General features: G+C 37.9%; 1 protein-coding gene across 1 annotated transcript in view; it reads right to left on the bottom strand.

Moving 5' to 3' along the window:
* WDR64 (WD repeat domain 64) overlaps positions 1-18,986 on the bottom strand; it is a 156,701-nt gene that overhangs the window by 68,214 nt on the left and 69,501 nt on the right. Inside the window, exons 9-10 of the mRNA XM_025360038.1 lie at positions 16,256-16,395; positions 1,110-1,236 (exon numbers count right to left, since the gene is read on the bottom strand). Of these exons, the coding sequence (XP_025215823.1) occupies positions 1,110-1,236; positions 16,256-16,395 (267 nt within the window). The remainder of the gene's footprint in view (positions 1-1,109; positions 1,237-16,255; positions 16,396-18,986) is intronic.

The following is an 18,986-nucleotide window of genomic DNA, read 5'->3' as shown; positions in this document are numbered from 1 at the left end:
TAAGAGAGAAAATTTGTTTATAGTCATTAGTATGTTCCTTTTAGAGGAGGTAAAACAGAGAATAGGTGTTTAAACTAAAACTAAGTCCTGTTTTATAATGTGGAAAGTTCTTTATCAAGTATGAAGTGCTAGTTCATTCCTAATCCAGGAAATAAAAACACTGAATGTCAAAAATAATTACATTCTCCATCAGCAGAGACAGCACCAACCTCTTCCCTGCCTTAATTAATCCCACAGGAACTCAGAGCAGGTGGCCAGTGGGAAAATGCTTAGAAAATTCACTCTAGTTTTGTGTTCTAGAAGGAGGAGCTACTATTAATATAATTCATTTTTATCCTGAAGCATAAAGGTGTGCATATAAAAAGTGCTCCCTAGTTGTCTAGCAGGGCTCCTTGTTTCTTTAGTAGGCATGACTTTCTAAGAGGCTACAAGAAAAATCAGCAACAAATCTGTTGGCATCAGCACTGGGACTCCATCCTCACTCTCCATTGGTCTTCGTCAAGAGGCAAAGGCTGGTGAAGGTGTCAGCACTTTTCCTACTGAGTAATGACTCGTTAACTAGAATGGCATGGGCCCAAATTTCCTCGCTGCAGAAAAGGGGCTTGACTCGGCACGCTGGTGCAGCCACTGTAAGATAGGATCATATTCCTGCTTCAGAGTCAAAACAGAGCTGGGTGTGGGGGCTGGATTTGCCCTCTACATAGCAACAAGTTATATACATCCCACTTCTTTGCTTAACCCAGGCCCTTCTTCCTAGGTCCAAGAACTTAAAGCAATCACCTGGTATTTTCAGATTATAAAAACTATCCTTCCAGGGAGGAAAGATAACTATAGAATTACTCAAATAGAACTTTCTTCCTAGGTTCAAGAACTGAAAGCAATAACCAGCCTGGTATTTTCAGAAAAGTGCAGTTACACATTTCATTCACGCAGCCACAGAAATATATAGGAAAGAGCAGAATTGAATTGAATATCTACTGTCATGAATCATGGTTTTATAAGTTACCCTTCAAGTTTTGTTTTTCTTCTCGTTAGTGCTCCAGTGCTAGTTTAAAAAAGGTGAAAAATCAAGACATGAGTTTCATTTGGCATTAATTGTATACACTTACCTGTAATAAGCATGCCGTGATTGGCATCATATATCATGGAGTAAATCTGCATGTCTCCTGGCCCTCCCTGGCTGTCATGGAAGACTTGTAACAGTGAGAGAGTTTGTATATCCCACACCCTGAAAACCTGGAAGAATAACAAACACAGTTCACCACTATTTATACTCACTTTTCCCACCCAAGATATTTAGGTGAATCACTTTCAGTCTGAAATATGCTCTTACAAACTTATACCAAAGTATTATATGATGAACATAAATTTGCTAAACTCCAATTTAGTTCTGGGTTGAATTATTGTCCATTAATATCAGAGGAAAATGGCAGCAGTGATTAAAACTTTGCTTAAAGGTAAACCTTTAGGAATTGGATTTTTCTATCATTATAGAGGAGGAACATAGTATTTATTACTCTTTAAGAACATGGAGGAATAATTAAAGATCATGGCTTACAGTTGAATTAAAGTCACATTTCTCTTTGTAGTATGGATGAGAAAATAGGGAGAAGACATATTTTAAGTGGAAGCTTTCAAATTGCTCTCTTATGACAATGGAAACATCTTACTAAGTGAAGTTACTAAAAACCTCCCTCTCCACTTGCCCAGAGATGTAAGCATTATAAAAGCAGTTTTTAGGGATGGTGTAGACATACTAGGAGTATGAGAATATAGGTTTTTAAAACTATCTTTTGAGGGAGGAAAGATAACTCTATGATTACTCAAATAGAACTTGAGTTGATATCAGAGAATAGAAAGAACAATGAAGCACAAATTTAGCAAAATTAGGTTCAATTAAGGTTAAATTAGGTTAAATTAAGTTTGTGATCTGAAAGAACTGGTCTTAGCTTCTTTATTATTCTGCTTTTTTAGTAAGTTAGTGTTATTGAATTTCAGAAATAAGTGTTGACTGATCAATAATTACATTTCTTCAGTTATAGAAGCTGGGGGGAGATTACATTTTCTAGCTATACATCAGCCCTTAAATAATATTTTCATGTTATAGTAAATTTATTAACCTATGAAATTGGAGTATTTGTTGAGTAAATGGGTGACCATTAACAGAACTACATATAAAACTTTAGTAAGTCGTTTAGTTAAGAGAGCTACTAACTTCTAATTAGAGGCACTTATAATTGAGTTCATTATAAGTTAATTAGGTTCAAATCTTCACTATTACTAAGGCAGGTTAGTCCTGACATGTAAGAACACAAAATCGTCTAGGTCTTGTGACTTGGAGAACATTGGTGAGGAGCTTTTGCTCAAATGTAAACCCTCCGTAGGCTAGTATCACTCAGAACTTGTACTGTTGATATTTATTTTATTTGTTCTAGTGAAAATGCCAATTTTGAAAGGGTAGCTAGAACATTGAGCCTTTTCAGGTGTTTGCATCATAAAGTAAACAAGTATAATGGATTATATGGATTTCAATCCAGAGCATAGAATGAGAGACAAGTAGAGGAAGAGACACAAAAGTGGATTCAAGGAGTTCGCCAAAAAATGTGTTTCTATGCAAACTGTTTTTTATTTTATTGCCTCGGCTAAGGTATGCTCATGGTGAGCAGTCTTTCTGCTGTATGTATATACATTCTGAATTGTAATTGACAAAAAGAACAAGAGACTAGGCAAAGGAGGATTAGGGTTTCAATTCTAGTTCATCACTTAAACTCCTTGAGTCTCAGTTTTCTTGTTTCTTGAATGGCCGTGATGACATCAGCACCATTCACCTTATTTAATTGATGTGATTATGTTTTGAAATCTGTGATGTTCTCTGTAGAGTTATTATGTTTGCTTTTGTCTTCTTCCCCTTCTTCAGGGTGCAGTTCTTCGGGTCTTCCCTGTGTGTTTTAGAGAAGTGGCAGTTGTTGGGCTGTGGGAGGCACAAAAACCTTCTGCGTCATACTGCTCCTACCCTCTGGGCTTTTTTGCTGCCCCTCTCCCTGTATGCCTTCTTTGCTACTGTCATACCAAAGTGTTTTGCATTTCCAAAAAGCTTCTTATTCTGGTCTCTGTGCATTCACACAAACTCTTCCTTTCATCTGCGATTTCCTCTCAAAGGCCTTCTCTATCTAGCTAACTCCTACTCTTTTTTAAAAAACTCTTCCATAAAGACAACTAAAGAGTTCAGGTCAGAATAGTGCTAAAAGTTTTTGCTTTGATGAGCTATTTCTTCTCCAAACACACAGAAAATATATATTCAAAAAAGCAAAAAGAAACAGCAGGGCTCCAAAGCAAGATACATCTCTCTAGATCTCTCTAGATCTCTCTAGATCCAAACAAGAGAGACGCATAAAGCAATGGATGGGCTGAAGCCTCAGACCTGGGTGCTTGGTCTGGAGCAGGCAATGGCAGCCGAGCAGCTTCTGCAGACAGACAGGACCAGAAGACCTCCATGCCTGGGCTCCACGGCCGAGGGAGCAGCAGGTCTTCCAGTTCAGAAAAGCAACAGGCTGTGCTCTGTCCTTACCTGGATGTGTAGCTTTTTCAAAGATATGAGACCAGTGAGGGTGGGGCACATCACTTTTTGACTAGGAACTAAAGCAAGGTAACCTCTGGCTCAGGGACGAGAACTATTTCTGAACTGGGACCTAAAGGGCCAGGTAGAGGAAAGTATAGATTGAAAGGAGTGAGCATATAGACACACACACGCAGAGAGAGAGAGAGACGGACTGGGAGCAGTGGCTCACATCTGTAATCCCAGACACACACACACACACACACACACGCACACGCACACACACACACGCAGAGAGAGACAGACTGGGAGCAGTGGCTCACATCTGTAATCCCAGACACACACACACACACATGCGCACACACACACACAGAGAGAGAGAGAGAGAGAGGCTGGGAGCAGTGGCTCACATCTGTAATCCCAGCCCTTTGGTAGGCCAAGGGGGGCGGATCACTTGAGGTCAGGAGTTCGAGACCAGCCTGGCCAACAAGGTAAAACTCTGTTTCTACTAAAAATACAAAAATTAGCCAAGCATGATGGTGCACACCTGTAATCCCAGCTACTCAGGGGGCTGAGATAGGAGAATTGCTTGAACCCCGGAGGTGGAAGTTGCAGTGAGCCAAGATTGCGCCACAGCACTCCAGCCTGGACGACAGAGCGAGATTCCATATCAAAAAAAAAGAGAGAGAAAGAGAGAGAGACAGAGAACTAGGGAACTAAATATAAAAATGAGACTATACTTTTTAGAAAAAATATAGGGGGTATCTTCAAGAACTTCAGAGTTGGAAGGGATTTCTTAAATAAACACAAAAAGCATAAGCCATAAACACTTTAAAAATTAAAATTAAAAACTTCTGTTCAACCAAAGCAACAAGCACAAAGATACAAAGTGTAGAAACTACTCAAATGTTCATTGACCAACTTAGACAAATAATATGTGCTGCATTCATACAACAAGATTCCATCAGCAGTTAAAACCAATGAACTGGAGCTATATGTAACAGCATGAATAAATATCAAAATAGAGTGTTGAGGGAAAAACTGTAGTAGGGTGTATTCATTATAATATTTATACTATAAATATTATATAAAACATGCAAAATAAAACTATATCCGGGACACTTGCACTAATGGTGTAAAAAACAGGGTGCTGGTTAAAAATTAACAAAAACTCAAAAAAATTAATCTTTAAACGACTTTCATGGGACACCCTTCCAATTAGATGTTCTTTCTCTAGATGCCTACAATATAGCCATGTGCTGCTTAAGGACAGGGATATGTTCTGAGAAATGTGTCCTTAGGCGATTTTGTCATTGTGTGAACATCACAGAGTATACTTACACAAACCTAGCAGGTATAGCCTACCAGACACACAGGCTATATGGTATAGTTATATGGTCACCATCATATATGCAGTCCATCATTGACAGAAACATGGTTATGCAGCACATTACTACCTGTCTATATTAATAGCAGTTAGGAATTATAATATGGTGACTCATTCGGTGGCCTTCTCTACTAGACTATAACTCTCGTGGGGGGAGGAGCCACAGTCTATTTGACTCTTTTTTTCCCAGTGTCTTATGTATTCTGTTTAGCTTGATTGGTTAGTCAGTTTTTGGTCTTATTCTCTGTCTTGGTCAAATAGGAATTTATATGACTTCACACTGTACAGACAATACATTTTAAATTTAATAAATCCATTAATAAATAGCACAACCTCAGAAAACATAATCTACTTACTTTATTCTTAGGTGATCACAAGATATTAGTTGCTTTGGGGAAAGAGAGTAGTGATATTTGTGAAGCCCAAATATCTGAGAGAGGTGAATTCAGAAAGTTTATTTTGCCAAGGTTGAGGCCACACGCCCGTGACATAGCCTCACTCAGGAGGTACTCAGGACATGTGCCCAGGGTGGTCGGGACACAGCTTGGTTTTATGCATTGTAGGGAGACATGAGAGATCAGTTAATAGATGTAAGATGTACGTTGGTTAAGTCCGGACAGGCAGGACAGCTCAAGCAGGGAGGGGCTCTCAGGTCACAGGTAGGTGAGAGACACACGGTTGCATCCTTTTAACTTTCTGATTAGCCTTTCCAAGGAGGGCAGTCAGATGTGCATTTATCTCAGGGAGCAGAGGGATGAATTGCATAGAATGGGAGGCAGGTTTGCCCTAAGCAGCTCCCAGATTGACTTTTCCCTTTAGCTTAGTGATTTTCGGCCCCCAAGGCTTACTTTCCTTTCACGTGTTAATTAGGCTCTAGTCTTCTTTCACTTATTCCCCTGGAGGTTGTCAGTGTTCTCATGGCAGGTATTAGTGACGCAAAGCTTGGCAGGACAGAAATGGAGCCAGGTCAGCACTGAGGGGGTTTAGGAAGAAAACAAGGGGCAAAACATGGCAGAAGCAGACTAAATTGGTATAAAAGGAGACTGAGTCGCTTTATGGCAGGGAAATGTCGTTAAGACTTGTAGAGAAAATCAAGGAGGACAGGTGGCTTCTACTAAAGAGGCCAGGGCAGAATGGAACATTTATAAGTTATAAATTAAATATTATATACATATGTGTATATATGCATTATATATAATATATGAATTGTATGCATATAAATTGAAATTATTTTAAAAATGTATCTTCTAGTTGTAGCAAAAATAATAATGATGATCTTCTCTTCTCTTCTCTTCTCTTCTCTTCTCTTTTTTGAGACAGAGTCTCACTCTGTTGCCCAGGCTGGAGTGCAATGACATGATCTCGACTCACTGCAACCTCCGCCTCCCGGGTTCAACCAATTTTCCAGCCTCAGCTTCCCGCATGCCTGGGATTACAGGCACCTGCCACCACACCCGGCTAAATTTTGTATTTTTAGTAGAGATGAGGTTTCACCTTGTTGGCCAGGCTGGTCTCGAACTCCTGACCTGAGGTGATCCATCCACCTTGGCCTCCCAAAGTGCTGGGATTACAGGTGTGAGCCACTGTGCCCGGCCGATAATGATTTTCAGATGCATTGGGAATGGAGTGAGATGGAGGGATTTTTTTAACACTGGGAAAAACATTCAACTATAAGGTTGATTAAGTGTTTTGAGGGTAATTTGGTAATTGAAGTCACTTATCATAAAATATCAAAGAAAAGGACAAGAGAAAGACTTCTCCTGGAGCCTTTTGTAAGAATTAATTAATAAATACTGATGAAGTGGAAGAAGTTTAAAAATATATACCCGAAGTGAGGATTGTTTTGAATCAACTACATTTCCTGGCATTTCTTCCTGCAAACTTTATGCCAATTATTATTGTCCAAATGTATTAATAAAGTAAGTGGATTTGTTTTTGTTGTCGTTGTTTTTGTTTTTGTTTTGAGACAGAGTTTCACTCTTGGTTGCTTAGGCTGGAGTGCGATGGCACCATCTCAGCCCACTGCAACCTCTGCCTCACAGGTTCAAGTGATTCTCCTGCCTCAGCTTCCCATGTAGCTGGGGTTACAGGAGCCCACCACCACGCCTGGCTAATTTTTGTATTTTTAGTAGAGATGGGGTTTCACCATGTTGGCCAGGCTGGTCTCAAACTCCTGACTTCAAGTTATCCACCCACCTCAACCTCCCAAAGTGCTGGGATTACAGGTGTGAGCCACCGCGCCCAGCCAGGTATCTGTTTTTTGATGGGTGTTTATTATAGAGTGACTAGAGCAGAATGTCTGATTTATAAGAAGATGCAACACTAACAAGTCATACAAAATTCATTATACATCAAATAATTATGAAATTCTAGCCTAGGTGTTATAGATACAAAGATTAATAGAAGCTCCGTTGTTCTTGAGTAGATCTAAGTCTCGCCAGGAGAGTAGATAGATGAAAATGGTGACACTGCATTGTAAGAAACAGTTGAATGGAAGTTTGAACATTATTCTATAATGACAATTGTACCAGTAGAAATCTTTAGAATTAGAACAACAGTATCATTTAGATAGAGCAAGGGGTCTGGGGAATTCACCATTTTCTGATTGTAAAGGAAAATCAGAATGTGGCCTGCCTTTCTAATTTTACCCAATGGCTACAAGAGGCTAATGAGATTTTTAGTCCCCAAATGAATCAAATCAGGGTCACTCAATTGATTACATGATTTTACATTAAGGAGCCTGAAGATATATGAGATTATGAAACTCTTTCGAGAGTTAACATAGTACTACAGACAAATGGTGCATTTGAAAATCAGGATATGTATGACAGTACAGTATAAATGGCAGGCATTCAACACTGTTTAGGAAATTCAATGCTGAATGTATTTATTAAGTTCTTACACATTACTTAATAAGAAAAAATATTTTTAGCACTGTAGGTAGAACCAAACCTGTTAATTTTATCTTCTTGTTTTCACATTTTCCCTGTGTGATAACTGGCAAATAGAAAATGAAGACATTCAGCATGTCTTTAAAAATTAACTTTTTAATTACCAAACTAATGTACCTAGTAAACAGATTCAAACAGTACAAAACCAGAGTTCTCCTTCCCACCTACCACTTAACGCTGTACTCCTCAATCCCACTGCTTAGGTAATAATTGCTGGAAGATGCCACTTCGGGAGGCAGACTATCTCAGTTGAATCCTGATTCACCTCCAATAACTGTGTGCACTTGGGCAAATCTCGTAACTTCTCTGAGCCTTAGTTATCACACTTGTAGGGAGAATAATACCAGTACCTATCTCAACCTATCTCATAGGGTTGTTATGAACATTAAATGAGTTCATATATATGAAGAGCTTACATCTATGTTGGGACATATTTATGTACTTAGATTTACCTCTTTCTTTTTTTTTAAGAGACAAGGTCTCTCTATGTTGCCCAGGTTGGTCTTGAACTCATGGGCTCAAGTGATCCTTCCGCTTCAGCCTCCTGCATAGCTGGGACTGCAGGATGCACCACTGTGCCTGGCTTTATCTCATTCTTTTAGTGGCTGAATAATATTCTGTTTGTGAATGCTCCATAGTTTCTTGTAGTTAGTTACCTGTTCATATGTATTATATTTCTTTATTTTCTTCTATTAAAGCAGTAGTGAACCTCTTTGCACATATATTTTTGCAAAGTACACTGGCTTTGTAAAGCAATATAGATATAGCTGAATGATAAATTCCTACAAATAGAATGTTTGTGTCAAAGGGTGTGAATATTTTGAGTTTTGAGAGATATACCAGATCAGCCTTGCCTTTTGAGAAGATTCCAGGCAGTTTGATAACTTCCTGATTTCAAGTTGCACAATCAAGTTCAATTTTCCTGGTCCAGTTTAACGGGAAAATTGAACTTGATGTCTGTGTCATTCCTAGGTTTGGTCATCAAAGATTTGGGGCAGCTATGCTTTATTTACTCAAGTAGATTTTTAGCTTCTTTTGGACAAAGATTACATCAAAACGTAAATAGGCACAGAGCCTAATGCACTCTCAGGCATTTAGCAGGGGGTCATATATTGGTTGACATATTAATGCATAGAAAGTTGGGATTCCTAGTTGTACAGCCCTGAGACACAGTTTACCAGCCAAGAAACAATGCGAGGGAACCACATTTTGTGAGAGAGAAAAGATTAATGTCAATAGAATACCCAGATAGTTACCTTAGGGAGGCTGTAGTGAATATGTGTATGTGTGTGTGCAGAGGTTCTGAAAGCTGGTAGAAGTGTCTAGAGAAAGTCTAGAGGATAAAATAAAGATACTCAGAAACACAATAAGAATTAACAAAGGAAAGAGTCCCAAAGGGCAGCAATCACAAACAGCCTGCCTCATCTTAAGTAAATGTGCAATCATAGCTAAGAGCTCCTGGTTATAGAAGTGTGATAGCCACACTCAGAAGGAAGCCTCATGTAGGGACTGCTTCCTGGTCTTGGTAGGCATGTTTGCCCCCAGGACTCAGAGCCCTCCACAGGGTCTTCCTTTGAAGGTTATCAAGGAGCCATCCTGGGTGATGAACTAAAGAAAAAGCAACAAGACCTGCACAGAAGCAAAATGTATTGCAAGTTGAGAACTGAATTCCAAAGCATGTGCCCTCGCCCCTTTTCCTTAGTTTTTATTTTTTCTTCCTAGATGGCCACTCACATTTTATGTTTCCTAATACATAATTTATCTTCCCCAGAAAATTTTCCTACAGTCACTCAGGAAGGTTTTCAAACAAGTCTTACTCTTAAGAACGTTGCAAACAGTTTACTCAAAAGGAATGTCCCAAGCCACAGAACGAGGACACAAGGTAGTAAAATATGAAGGCAGTGAAACCAGGTTCTCAATCATGGATGTTTCCAATTATCAAAAAAACAAGAAAAATAAACTTTTGAACTTACGTCATTTACGATAATCCCATACAAACAGAAAGCACAAGGAACTAAAGCAAGGAAAGATTTCAAATTTTTAAAACTTAAAAGTAACATTTTAAATTCTTAGTTTTTCTTTCTATCTCCAGGTTTATTTCAAATTTACACATTTCTCACTCACGAAAAGGGAAAAAACCCTCCATTTTTGTCTTAGTGAAGGCTTTGTGCATGACTCGATATTTCACTTAGATGTGAAGGATAGATAGGATGGCTGGGAATGGGACGAGAATTGTTTCAGACAAAGACGGGAATGCATAAAGCCTTTGGAGAAGCATTTAGTGAAGCTTGAAATTTCTGAAGCCAAACAAAGCTGAAAAGATATTCTGGTTCCAGACCCTAGAGAACCTTAAGAACTAGAAAAAATAAATTGAACTTTATTTGTAAGGCATGAGGGGACTTTGAATATATGTGAGAAGGGAATGACAAGGTTATAAATGGGTTGGAGGAGGATCAACATGGCCATACAATATCTGAATGGTTTGGGGAGAGAAGAAACTGAAGATAAGAGGTCTACAAGTGCTTTCTAATGGGCCACCTGCAACTGGGCTCCCCTTGGTGGATGGGTCTGAACCAAGGCCATGACTCTGGGAAGAAGAATGAGGTAATTTATAGGAGACACATTTTAGAGACTTCAGACTGACCAGTGGCAAGGCTTATGGAGACAGAAGGATCAAAGGTGACTTTGAAGTTGGATCACGGCTCACTGGGAAACAAATGATACCATTAACAGAGGAAAATCAGAAGTAAGGAAGAGAAGACTTGAAGTAGAAAAGAAATTCACTTTTAGGTATGCAGAATTTTTTTTAAAGATAACTGCCTTTGAAGAGATGCACACTCACAATCTAGTCAAACTGCCTTTTCTCAGGTTTCTACATACCACTTCCAAAGTGAAAATGTACAAAAAACAGCAAGTTTTACACACATTTATAATCTGTTATAAGTCATCGAAGTATGTAAATTTCTCCCCTTCAGAGAAAAAAAAAAGAATCAGCCTTTTGGTCAGTAGAGCTGTGCTTGCGAAGGTTTCCAACCATTGCTCCCATTGCTTTTGCTGATGAAATGAAAGTAAGTGAAGATTATATTTGTCTCTGCATTTTTCAACATTTGTCAGTTATTCTTCAGGTGTAACAGATGTGGCATATCTGTTCAATACTTGGGTTCTGTGACTAGACATACAATTTTAGCAGTTGGGGAAGAAAATAATATCCTGGTGGAAAGACTGCAAAATTAGAAGAAAGAGTGAAAATCTTGCTATTTTAAGAGCTTAGGAAAAGGCATGTAGTGGGTATGCAACTACACATGGTGATTTATGTGCTTTCTGCTTAATGTGATGAAAGCTAATTTATATGAAATAGTTTGAAGGGATGTTGTCTGTTCTCTTTTCTGTAAATAATAATATAGCTTTGATAAAAAAAACCAAAAACATGTATGTGCCTAGTTTGCTTTTTTTTTTTTTTTCTTTTTTGAGACCGAGTCTCACTCTGTTGCCCAGGCTGGAGTGCAGTGGTGCAATCTCGGCTCACTGCAACCTCCACCTCCCAGGTTCAAGCGATTCTCCTGCCTCAGCCTCCCAAGTAGCTGGAGTTACAGGTGCCTACCACCATGCCCAGCTAATTTTTGTATTTTTAGTAGTGACAGGGTTTCACCATGTTGGCCAGGCTGATCTCGAACTCCTAACCTCAAATAGTCCACCCACCTTGGCCTCCCAAAGTGCTGGGATTACAGGCATGAACTACTGCACCCAGCCTAGTTCGCTCTTCTTTCTGCCTAAATCGCCCTTTTCCTTTTCCTAGCTCTTCATGGGGCTGGTTTGCCTGATCATTCAGGCTTCAGCTTTTATGTCACCTCCTCACAGGTGAGATTCAGTCGCACTGCACCGTGATGTTTTCTATTTCTTTTCTTCTTCTTCTTCTTTGTTTTTGTAGAGATGGGGTCTTTCTGTTTTGCCTAGGCTGGTTTTGAACTTCTGGCCTCAAGCAATCCTCCTGTCTCAAAGTGCTGGGATTACAGGCATGAGCCATTACATCCAGCCCTGTTTTCCTATTTCTTACCATAGTTATCATACTGTTTTCTCGTGTATTTGTTACTTTGCTTGTTTGTCTCTCTCTTCCCCTAGCATGTCAACCTTCTCATTGCAGGGCCCTGGTCCTCCTTGTTCAATGCTTTGTCTCTGGAACTCAGAACTCAGAACAGTAGCTAACACAATAGACACTCAAGAAATAAATAAATATTTGCTAAATAACCAAATGAATGACCTCCTTTCATCTTTATGATGGCCCTCTAGGCTAAACATTCCTACATTTACAGATGAAGAAACCAAGTGGAAAGATATTAAGTAATTTTCCCAAGTGGTGCTACGGAGATGCATGAATGAGTATCATTTTAATACACTCATTACATTTAAAAGAAATAGGAGAGGTTCTCTCTTCTGTCTCTTCATCTCTGAGCGTGAGTGATCTCAACTTTTGCTAGAAGGATATCTTATTTCTCTTTAAATTATCTGTAGGAGACTCCAGATCTCAATCATAACATGTTTTTAGTTTTAGTGTCTCAAAATCTTCACTGTTTTTCCAGTACTACTTAAAAAAATTAAAGTTTCCTAAGCTGGGCATGGTGGCTCACACCTGTAATCCCAGCACTTTGAGGGGCTGAGTCAGGTGGATCACCTGAGGTCAGGAGTTCGAGACCAGCCTGGCCAACATGACAAAACCCCGTCTCTACTAAAAATACAAAAATCAGCTGGGCATGGTGGCAGGAGCCTGTAATCCCAGCTACTTGGGAGGCTGAGGCGGGAGAATAGCTTGAACCTGGGAGACAGAGGTTGCAGTGAGCTGAGATGGTGCCATTGCACTCCAGCCTGGGCAACAAGAGTGAAACTTCATCTCAAAAAAAAAGTTTCCTTATTACAAAGTAACGTATATTTACTATTAAAAAAACGAAGAGAAAACAAAAGAAAAAAAATCCATTCATGTATATCCATAAACTTGTTAGCCTCACTAAAACATCTTGCTTTTAATCATCTCCAATAACATATGATAGACACGTTATGTTTTAAAATTGATTACTTACATATTATTGTATTTTATATATTATTTAGATATTTTCATATCACTATTCATTTACATAATGTTGAATGTCTATGTGATTATTATATATGAGGATACAGCATAATTTACTGAATCAAAGCCTTTTTTTCTTCTTGAATTTTACTTTATTGGTACATCACCCTAATTATCTTTCATTATTGAGGTGTAATCTATTTACCTTAAAACTCACCCGTTTTTAGTGTAAGGTTCTGTGAGTTTTAGTCAATTTAAATAATTGTGCAACCATTATCATAATCTTTTTTTTTAAAGATGGTGTCTCACTATGTTGCCCAGGTTGGTCTCGAACTCCTGGGCTCAAGCGATCCTCCCGCCTTGACCTCCCAAAGTGCCAGGATTACAAGCATGAGCCACTATGTGCAGCCCCTTACTCTTTTTTAAAAATTAATTTTATTAATGTATTTTTAAACCCTATATAGCCAAATTATTATCACTTCAACATATAGTCAATGTAAAAACGATTGACCCAGTGCCATGGTTCAGGCCTATACTAGTGCTTTGAGGCAGGAGGATCACTTGAGCCCAGGAGTTCCAGCAACTTAACAAGACCCCATCTCTACCAAAATTTAAAAATTAGCAAATTAGAGAGACCTACAAAAAATAAGAGAGCTCTCTACAAAAAATAAAAATAATTAGCTTTGTATGGTGGCCCCCACCTGTAGTCCCAGCTACTGGGGAGGCTGAGGTGGGAGGCTCCCTCGAGCCCTGTAGGTCAAGGCAGCAGACAGCCTCGAGGCTGCAGTGAGCCCCATTGCGCCATGCCAGTGTACTCTAGCCTGGACGACAGAGCAAGATCCTGTCTCAAAAAATTGAGGGTTTTTTTTTTTTGGTGGGTGGGGGGGATACTGAATCTTTGAAGTCTTGTGTATTTTACACTCACAGCAGACCTCAATTCGGACTAGTCATGTTTTAAGAATTTGTGGCTACCATATTGGCAGGTGAGGGCTGCTGGCCCTGCTGGTGAAGCCTGCAGGTCAGGAGGTCACGTCCTCAGCTATGAGGTGGAGGAGGCAGGTGCCGGGTGCATTTTCCTCTCTGGCCTGGGAGGAACCCCTCAAAGGTCCTTAGAGTCTTTCCCTTGTGGTTCCACATGGCAAGCACGGGCTCCGGGGAGATTCACATAGTTCCGTGAGCATGGAGGGAACGACTGGGCCTTGGAGATCCTGATTGCTTCCATCGAAGGGCTTTGCATTGGGTAGAGGGTGTGTGAGGGGTAGGGGGTGTATGCGAGGAGGGAGGTGCGGGGGTGGGGGACATGGGGCAAAGAGGGAAAGCATCCGGGTTTTCTTCTTTCCCCTCCCTTCCCTCTTTCATATCCTTTCTGTATTTCTTGTTTCCTCCCTCTTCTCTTTTGTTTTTCTTTTTTCCTTCTTAAATCAATGTAAGCAATAGTGCAATGAGCATCCTTTTATACAGATCTTTGTGCACTCATCTAGCTATTTTATTAGAATAAATACTCAGGAAGTTTTTGCCAGTTTTATTTCCGCACAGCAGTATGTAAACCTGTCTGTGTTCTTAAACCTTTGCCCTTCTCTCCTCTTTCTTTCCCCTACTGATTTGCTAGAGATGTTTGATATTTGTTCAGGGATATTATTCCAATTTCTCTGCTTTTTATTGCATTTTTACGCCCCTGCCCCCGCCGTCTGCCTTTAACTTTGTTTATGGGTATAGGGAGGCAGGCTGAGGAAGGGCAAATATGGGATTGGCCACACTTCGGCACCAGATAGCTCTGTGACCTTGTGTAAGTGATTTAGATGTCATTTTCCCTGACGTGTGTAAAACAGGGATAATTACTTTATAGGGTCGTTATTAGCATCAAAGAGTTACATATATAAAATACATAGCACAGTGCCTGGCACTTAAGCACTCAACAAATGATAGTTATTATAATTTACAGAAAGTTTGAATGTTTATTTAGTCATATTTATTTTCTCCTTAGTCGTAGGTGCTATGCTGAGGAATTACCCAAAAGTTGTAAGACTATTCACCTATATTTCTTCTGGAAATCTAGAATTTCTATGGTTTTGTATTTTAAATTTAGAATCTTTAATTCATATGTAATGTATTGTGCTGTATATTATGAAATGATGATCTGATTACATCTTTCTTTCTTTATGGCTAATCAGTTTTCCCAACACTTATTTAATAAGCCATCCTTTGCTCACATATTTGAAACATTATTTCTGTCCTATACAAAATTCCCCCATAGACATAAGCTAATTCCTGCATTTTCTCCTTTGCTTCATAGATGTGATTATTTCTGCATTGACTACTGCTCTGTTTTATTTATTTTGACTTTATGATATGCTTAATATTGGACAGGGAAAGTGCCATCTCATAATTATATCTTCCAAAGTTTCTAGGATATTTCCATATACTAGTATTTTTACATTAACTTTAAACTTGGCAAGCTGATACTTAAATAATTCTGACTAGCAATAAATAAATAGATTAATCTGATGGAGAATATCTTTTACAGCACAACATTTCCATGAAAGAACATAGCATGTCCCTTAATTTGTGTTCTTAAATAAAAGTGCCTCAGTAAAACTTCATAGTTATCTCAATGTTAGTAGTTAATATTGCTTATTAAGTTTATTCCTAGGTATTTCATATTTTTTACTCTGGTGAATACTATCTCTTTGACCTTTTTTCTCACTAATTATTGTTCTTATATAGAAATTTATTTATTTCCTTTTTTATTTTTTAGAAATTAATTTTTTTATTTTATTTTTAAGTTGCTATTGCAACTAGCCACCTTACTGAATTTATCTATTCCTACACTGAAAGTTGATTTATTGATTTTTTTTCAAGCAAACGATCCCATTATTTGCAAATATAATTCAGTCTCCTAATTTCTAATATTTGTAACTCATTTTTTTTGTTTTACTAAATTGGTTAGAATGTTTCAAACACTGTTTAATAACAGCAACAATAACAGAACTCCTCATTTTTTCCTAATGTTCCTATCTATTGAAAGGCCTCTTACGTTTTACTTGTGAGGATAATATTTGCTATCTTTTCAGTACTGTTTTTCTTTTACACTTGTTTTTAAACTTGTGTTTGTTCTTATGCTATAATCAATAGACACAGAGAACATTGGCTTCTCATTTCCTTTTCCCTCCTGACAATATTTTTCTCAATGATTCAATGACTATCATTTATTTCAGTCAAAAATTGTGTAACCGCTATGCCTTCCAACAGATCATTTTAAGGAAAAAACTAGTTTTGTTCTGTTATTTTCTTTTTGTTACCTTTGCAGAGGAGAGGCTGACGATGTGTTGGTCTTTTTCATTGGTGACGATCTCAGTGATACTGAACATGTGTCCCACAAGTTTGCCCACGGGCTTGGTGCTGATATTGGGGTGCCACAGCCGGATGACCTTATCGTCTCCTGAAAAGGAGGACAGGGAAAGATTGTTTGTTTCCTCAGGTGGTCAGAGTTTCAAATGTATCTCTCACTGTATCACACCCATATCTTTCTTCTAAAAGCAAATCACAGTCTGTTTCTGGCGGGATGCATCATTCTGTGATTGATGTGCTAAGGGGCTGGCCTTGGTTTGGATCTGCCACTTCTGGTGAAGGCTGTTTTGTGAAGACTGTATTTACATACACAAATGTGAATTCTCATAAATATTTTATGAGCTCTTTTCTTGATTCAATCTTTTCCTATACTTTCATGCATTAATGTATTATTTATACTTTATTTACTTCCAAAAATATTTAAGGCAGCTGCTCTTTTGTTTTCATTCTTAAATTAAGCAAACATTATAATAATGAAAGAAATCAAGGAAAGAGGAAACTGCATTTAATCTTCACCATTATAACAAATCAACTGTTGTCATTTTTCTGTCTTCCCTTCTAGCATGTATTCATAGGCATATATCATTTATGTGTAGTTACTACCATAGAATAAATATGATTTTTTAATTGCTAAAACATCATAGAAGGGTATAATTTTTATAAAAATGTCTTTTCCTTCATAATCTCTAATTTAACTCCCTGTAGGAAATCACTGTTAACTTTTTAAAAATATAAATTAGATACATTTCTAGATACATATTTATACCCACTACTTTTTTATATTTATGAAAGACCATGAGCTCATGCCCTCATAATTATCCTTTTAGTTACTATTTCTCAATTTCTTAACCCCTTGTCCATTGATTAGTCAACTAATTCTAGTTTTTTACTTTATTCAACAATACTGTAATGAATGGTTATTGTACTTCTGTGGTCTTTTTTTTCCTTTTGGATTATTTACTGTGGATAAAGTCCCAGGTGTGGCATCATTATGTTAAAGGCTATAAACATTTTTATCACTTTCAAACGTATTGCTAGTTTACTTTCCAAAATGACTGTACTAAATCCCAAGGCCATCAATGATATATTCTGCCAGTTTCATTAAATTCTGGCCAGCACATGAATATTGTCATGATTTAAAATGTTTGCTATGTTAATAGGTCTAAATGGTACCTTATTTTTAATTACATTTTATGATAGCTAATGCTGTTGGGTATTTTTCCCCAAATAGATCTGCTAATTGTATCTTCTTCTTCTGTAAATTTTTTGACTATATCCTTTAGCCATGATCTGTTGGAATTTTGATAGCACTAAAACTAAAAGTTGAACCAGGCATATATTATCATATGTACACACAAACACACACACACACACACACACACACAGTTTTATGAAAAACCTGGCTACGTGTTCACCAAACCCATATCCTCTCTTCCTGGGTACACATTTCCAGGCTCCTTTGCAGTTAGGTGTGGTCAGGTTACTGAGTTTTAGCCAGTGAATTCTGAGAGCTGACATTAAACTTTACATTTTCATTGTGTTGGACCCATTCACATTGTGGGGGTTATTTTTTACCGCAGCCATCATTACTTAAACAAACGTGCAGCTGTAATCTAATTATGTTTCCAAAAAGAATAAAAACTGTAATTGTTTACAAAATATAGAATATTTTTTAAGATATTAAATTTTATGTTTCACAAATAATTCTTTAAATGTCATCCTGGAAACTGAGTCATAAAAACATCAAAGAACTTCAAACTGGGATCCTAGAAGTTGCATAATCCAACTTTCTTATCTCACAAAAGAAAGAAACTAACTCCCAAAGTTTAATAGTTTTAACTGAATGAATTAATTTAATTATTTAAATGTGATTTGTACATCTCAGAAAATGGAATTGAGTTAGTAATACAACAAAGCATTCCTAAGCACCTTACATATTACCAAGGACCTTTAGGCTACTAGACAAAGAGGCTGTATAAAGGCATTATAACCTAAGTTATAATTTATATATAACCTAAATTATTAACAGTCATAATTTACATATAAAAAGCCTAAAATTCAAAATAGTCATTTTACATTCTTCACAGAAGTAGAAGAAACTATTTTAAAATTCAAGTGGAACCAAAAAAGAGCCTGAATAGCAAAGACAGTCCTAAGCAAAAAGAACAAAGCTGACGGCATCATGCTACCCCACTTCAAACTATACTACAAGGCTCCTGTAACCAAAACAGCATGGTACTGGTATGAAAACAGACACATAGACCAATGGAACAGAATAGAGATCTCAGAAATAAAACCACACATCTACAACCAGCTGATTGTCAACAAACCTGACCAAAACAAGCAACGGGGAAGGGATTCCCTATTTAATAAATGGTGCTGGGAGAACTGGCTAGCCACATGCAGAAAACTGAAACTGGACCCTTTCCTTACACCTTATACAAAAATTAACTCAAGATGGATTAAAGACTTGAATGAATGTAAACCCCAAAACTATAAAAGCCCTAGAAGAAAACCTAGGCAATACCATTCAGGACATGGGCACGGGCAAAGATTTCATGATGAAAACACCAAAGGCAATAGCAACAAAAGCAAAAATTGACAAATGGGAAGGAACTTCTGCACAGCAAAATAAACTATCATCAGAGTGAACAGACAACCTAAAGAATAGGAGAAAATTTT

The sequence above is a fragment of the Theropithecus gelada genome, chromosome 1 (genome assembly GCF_003255815.1).
Source record: "Theropithecus gelada isolate Dixy chromosome 1, Tgel_1.0, whole genome shotgun sequence".
Lineage (NCBI taxonomy): Eukaryota > Metazoa > Chordata > Mammalia > Primates > Cercopithecidae > Theropithecus > Theropithecus gelada.
Note: the sequence above shows the minus strand (reverse complement) of the source record. Positions and strands in the feature narration are given on the sequence as shown.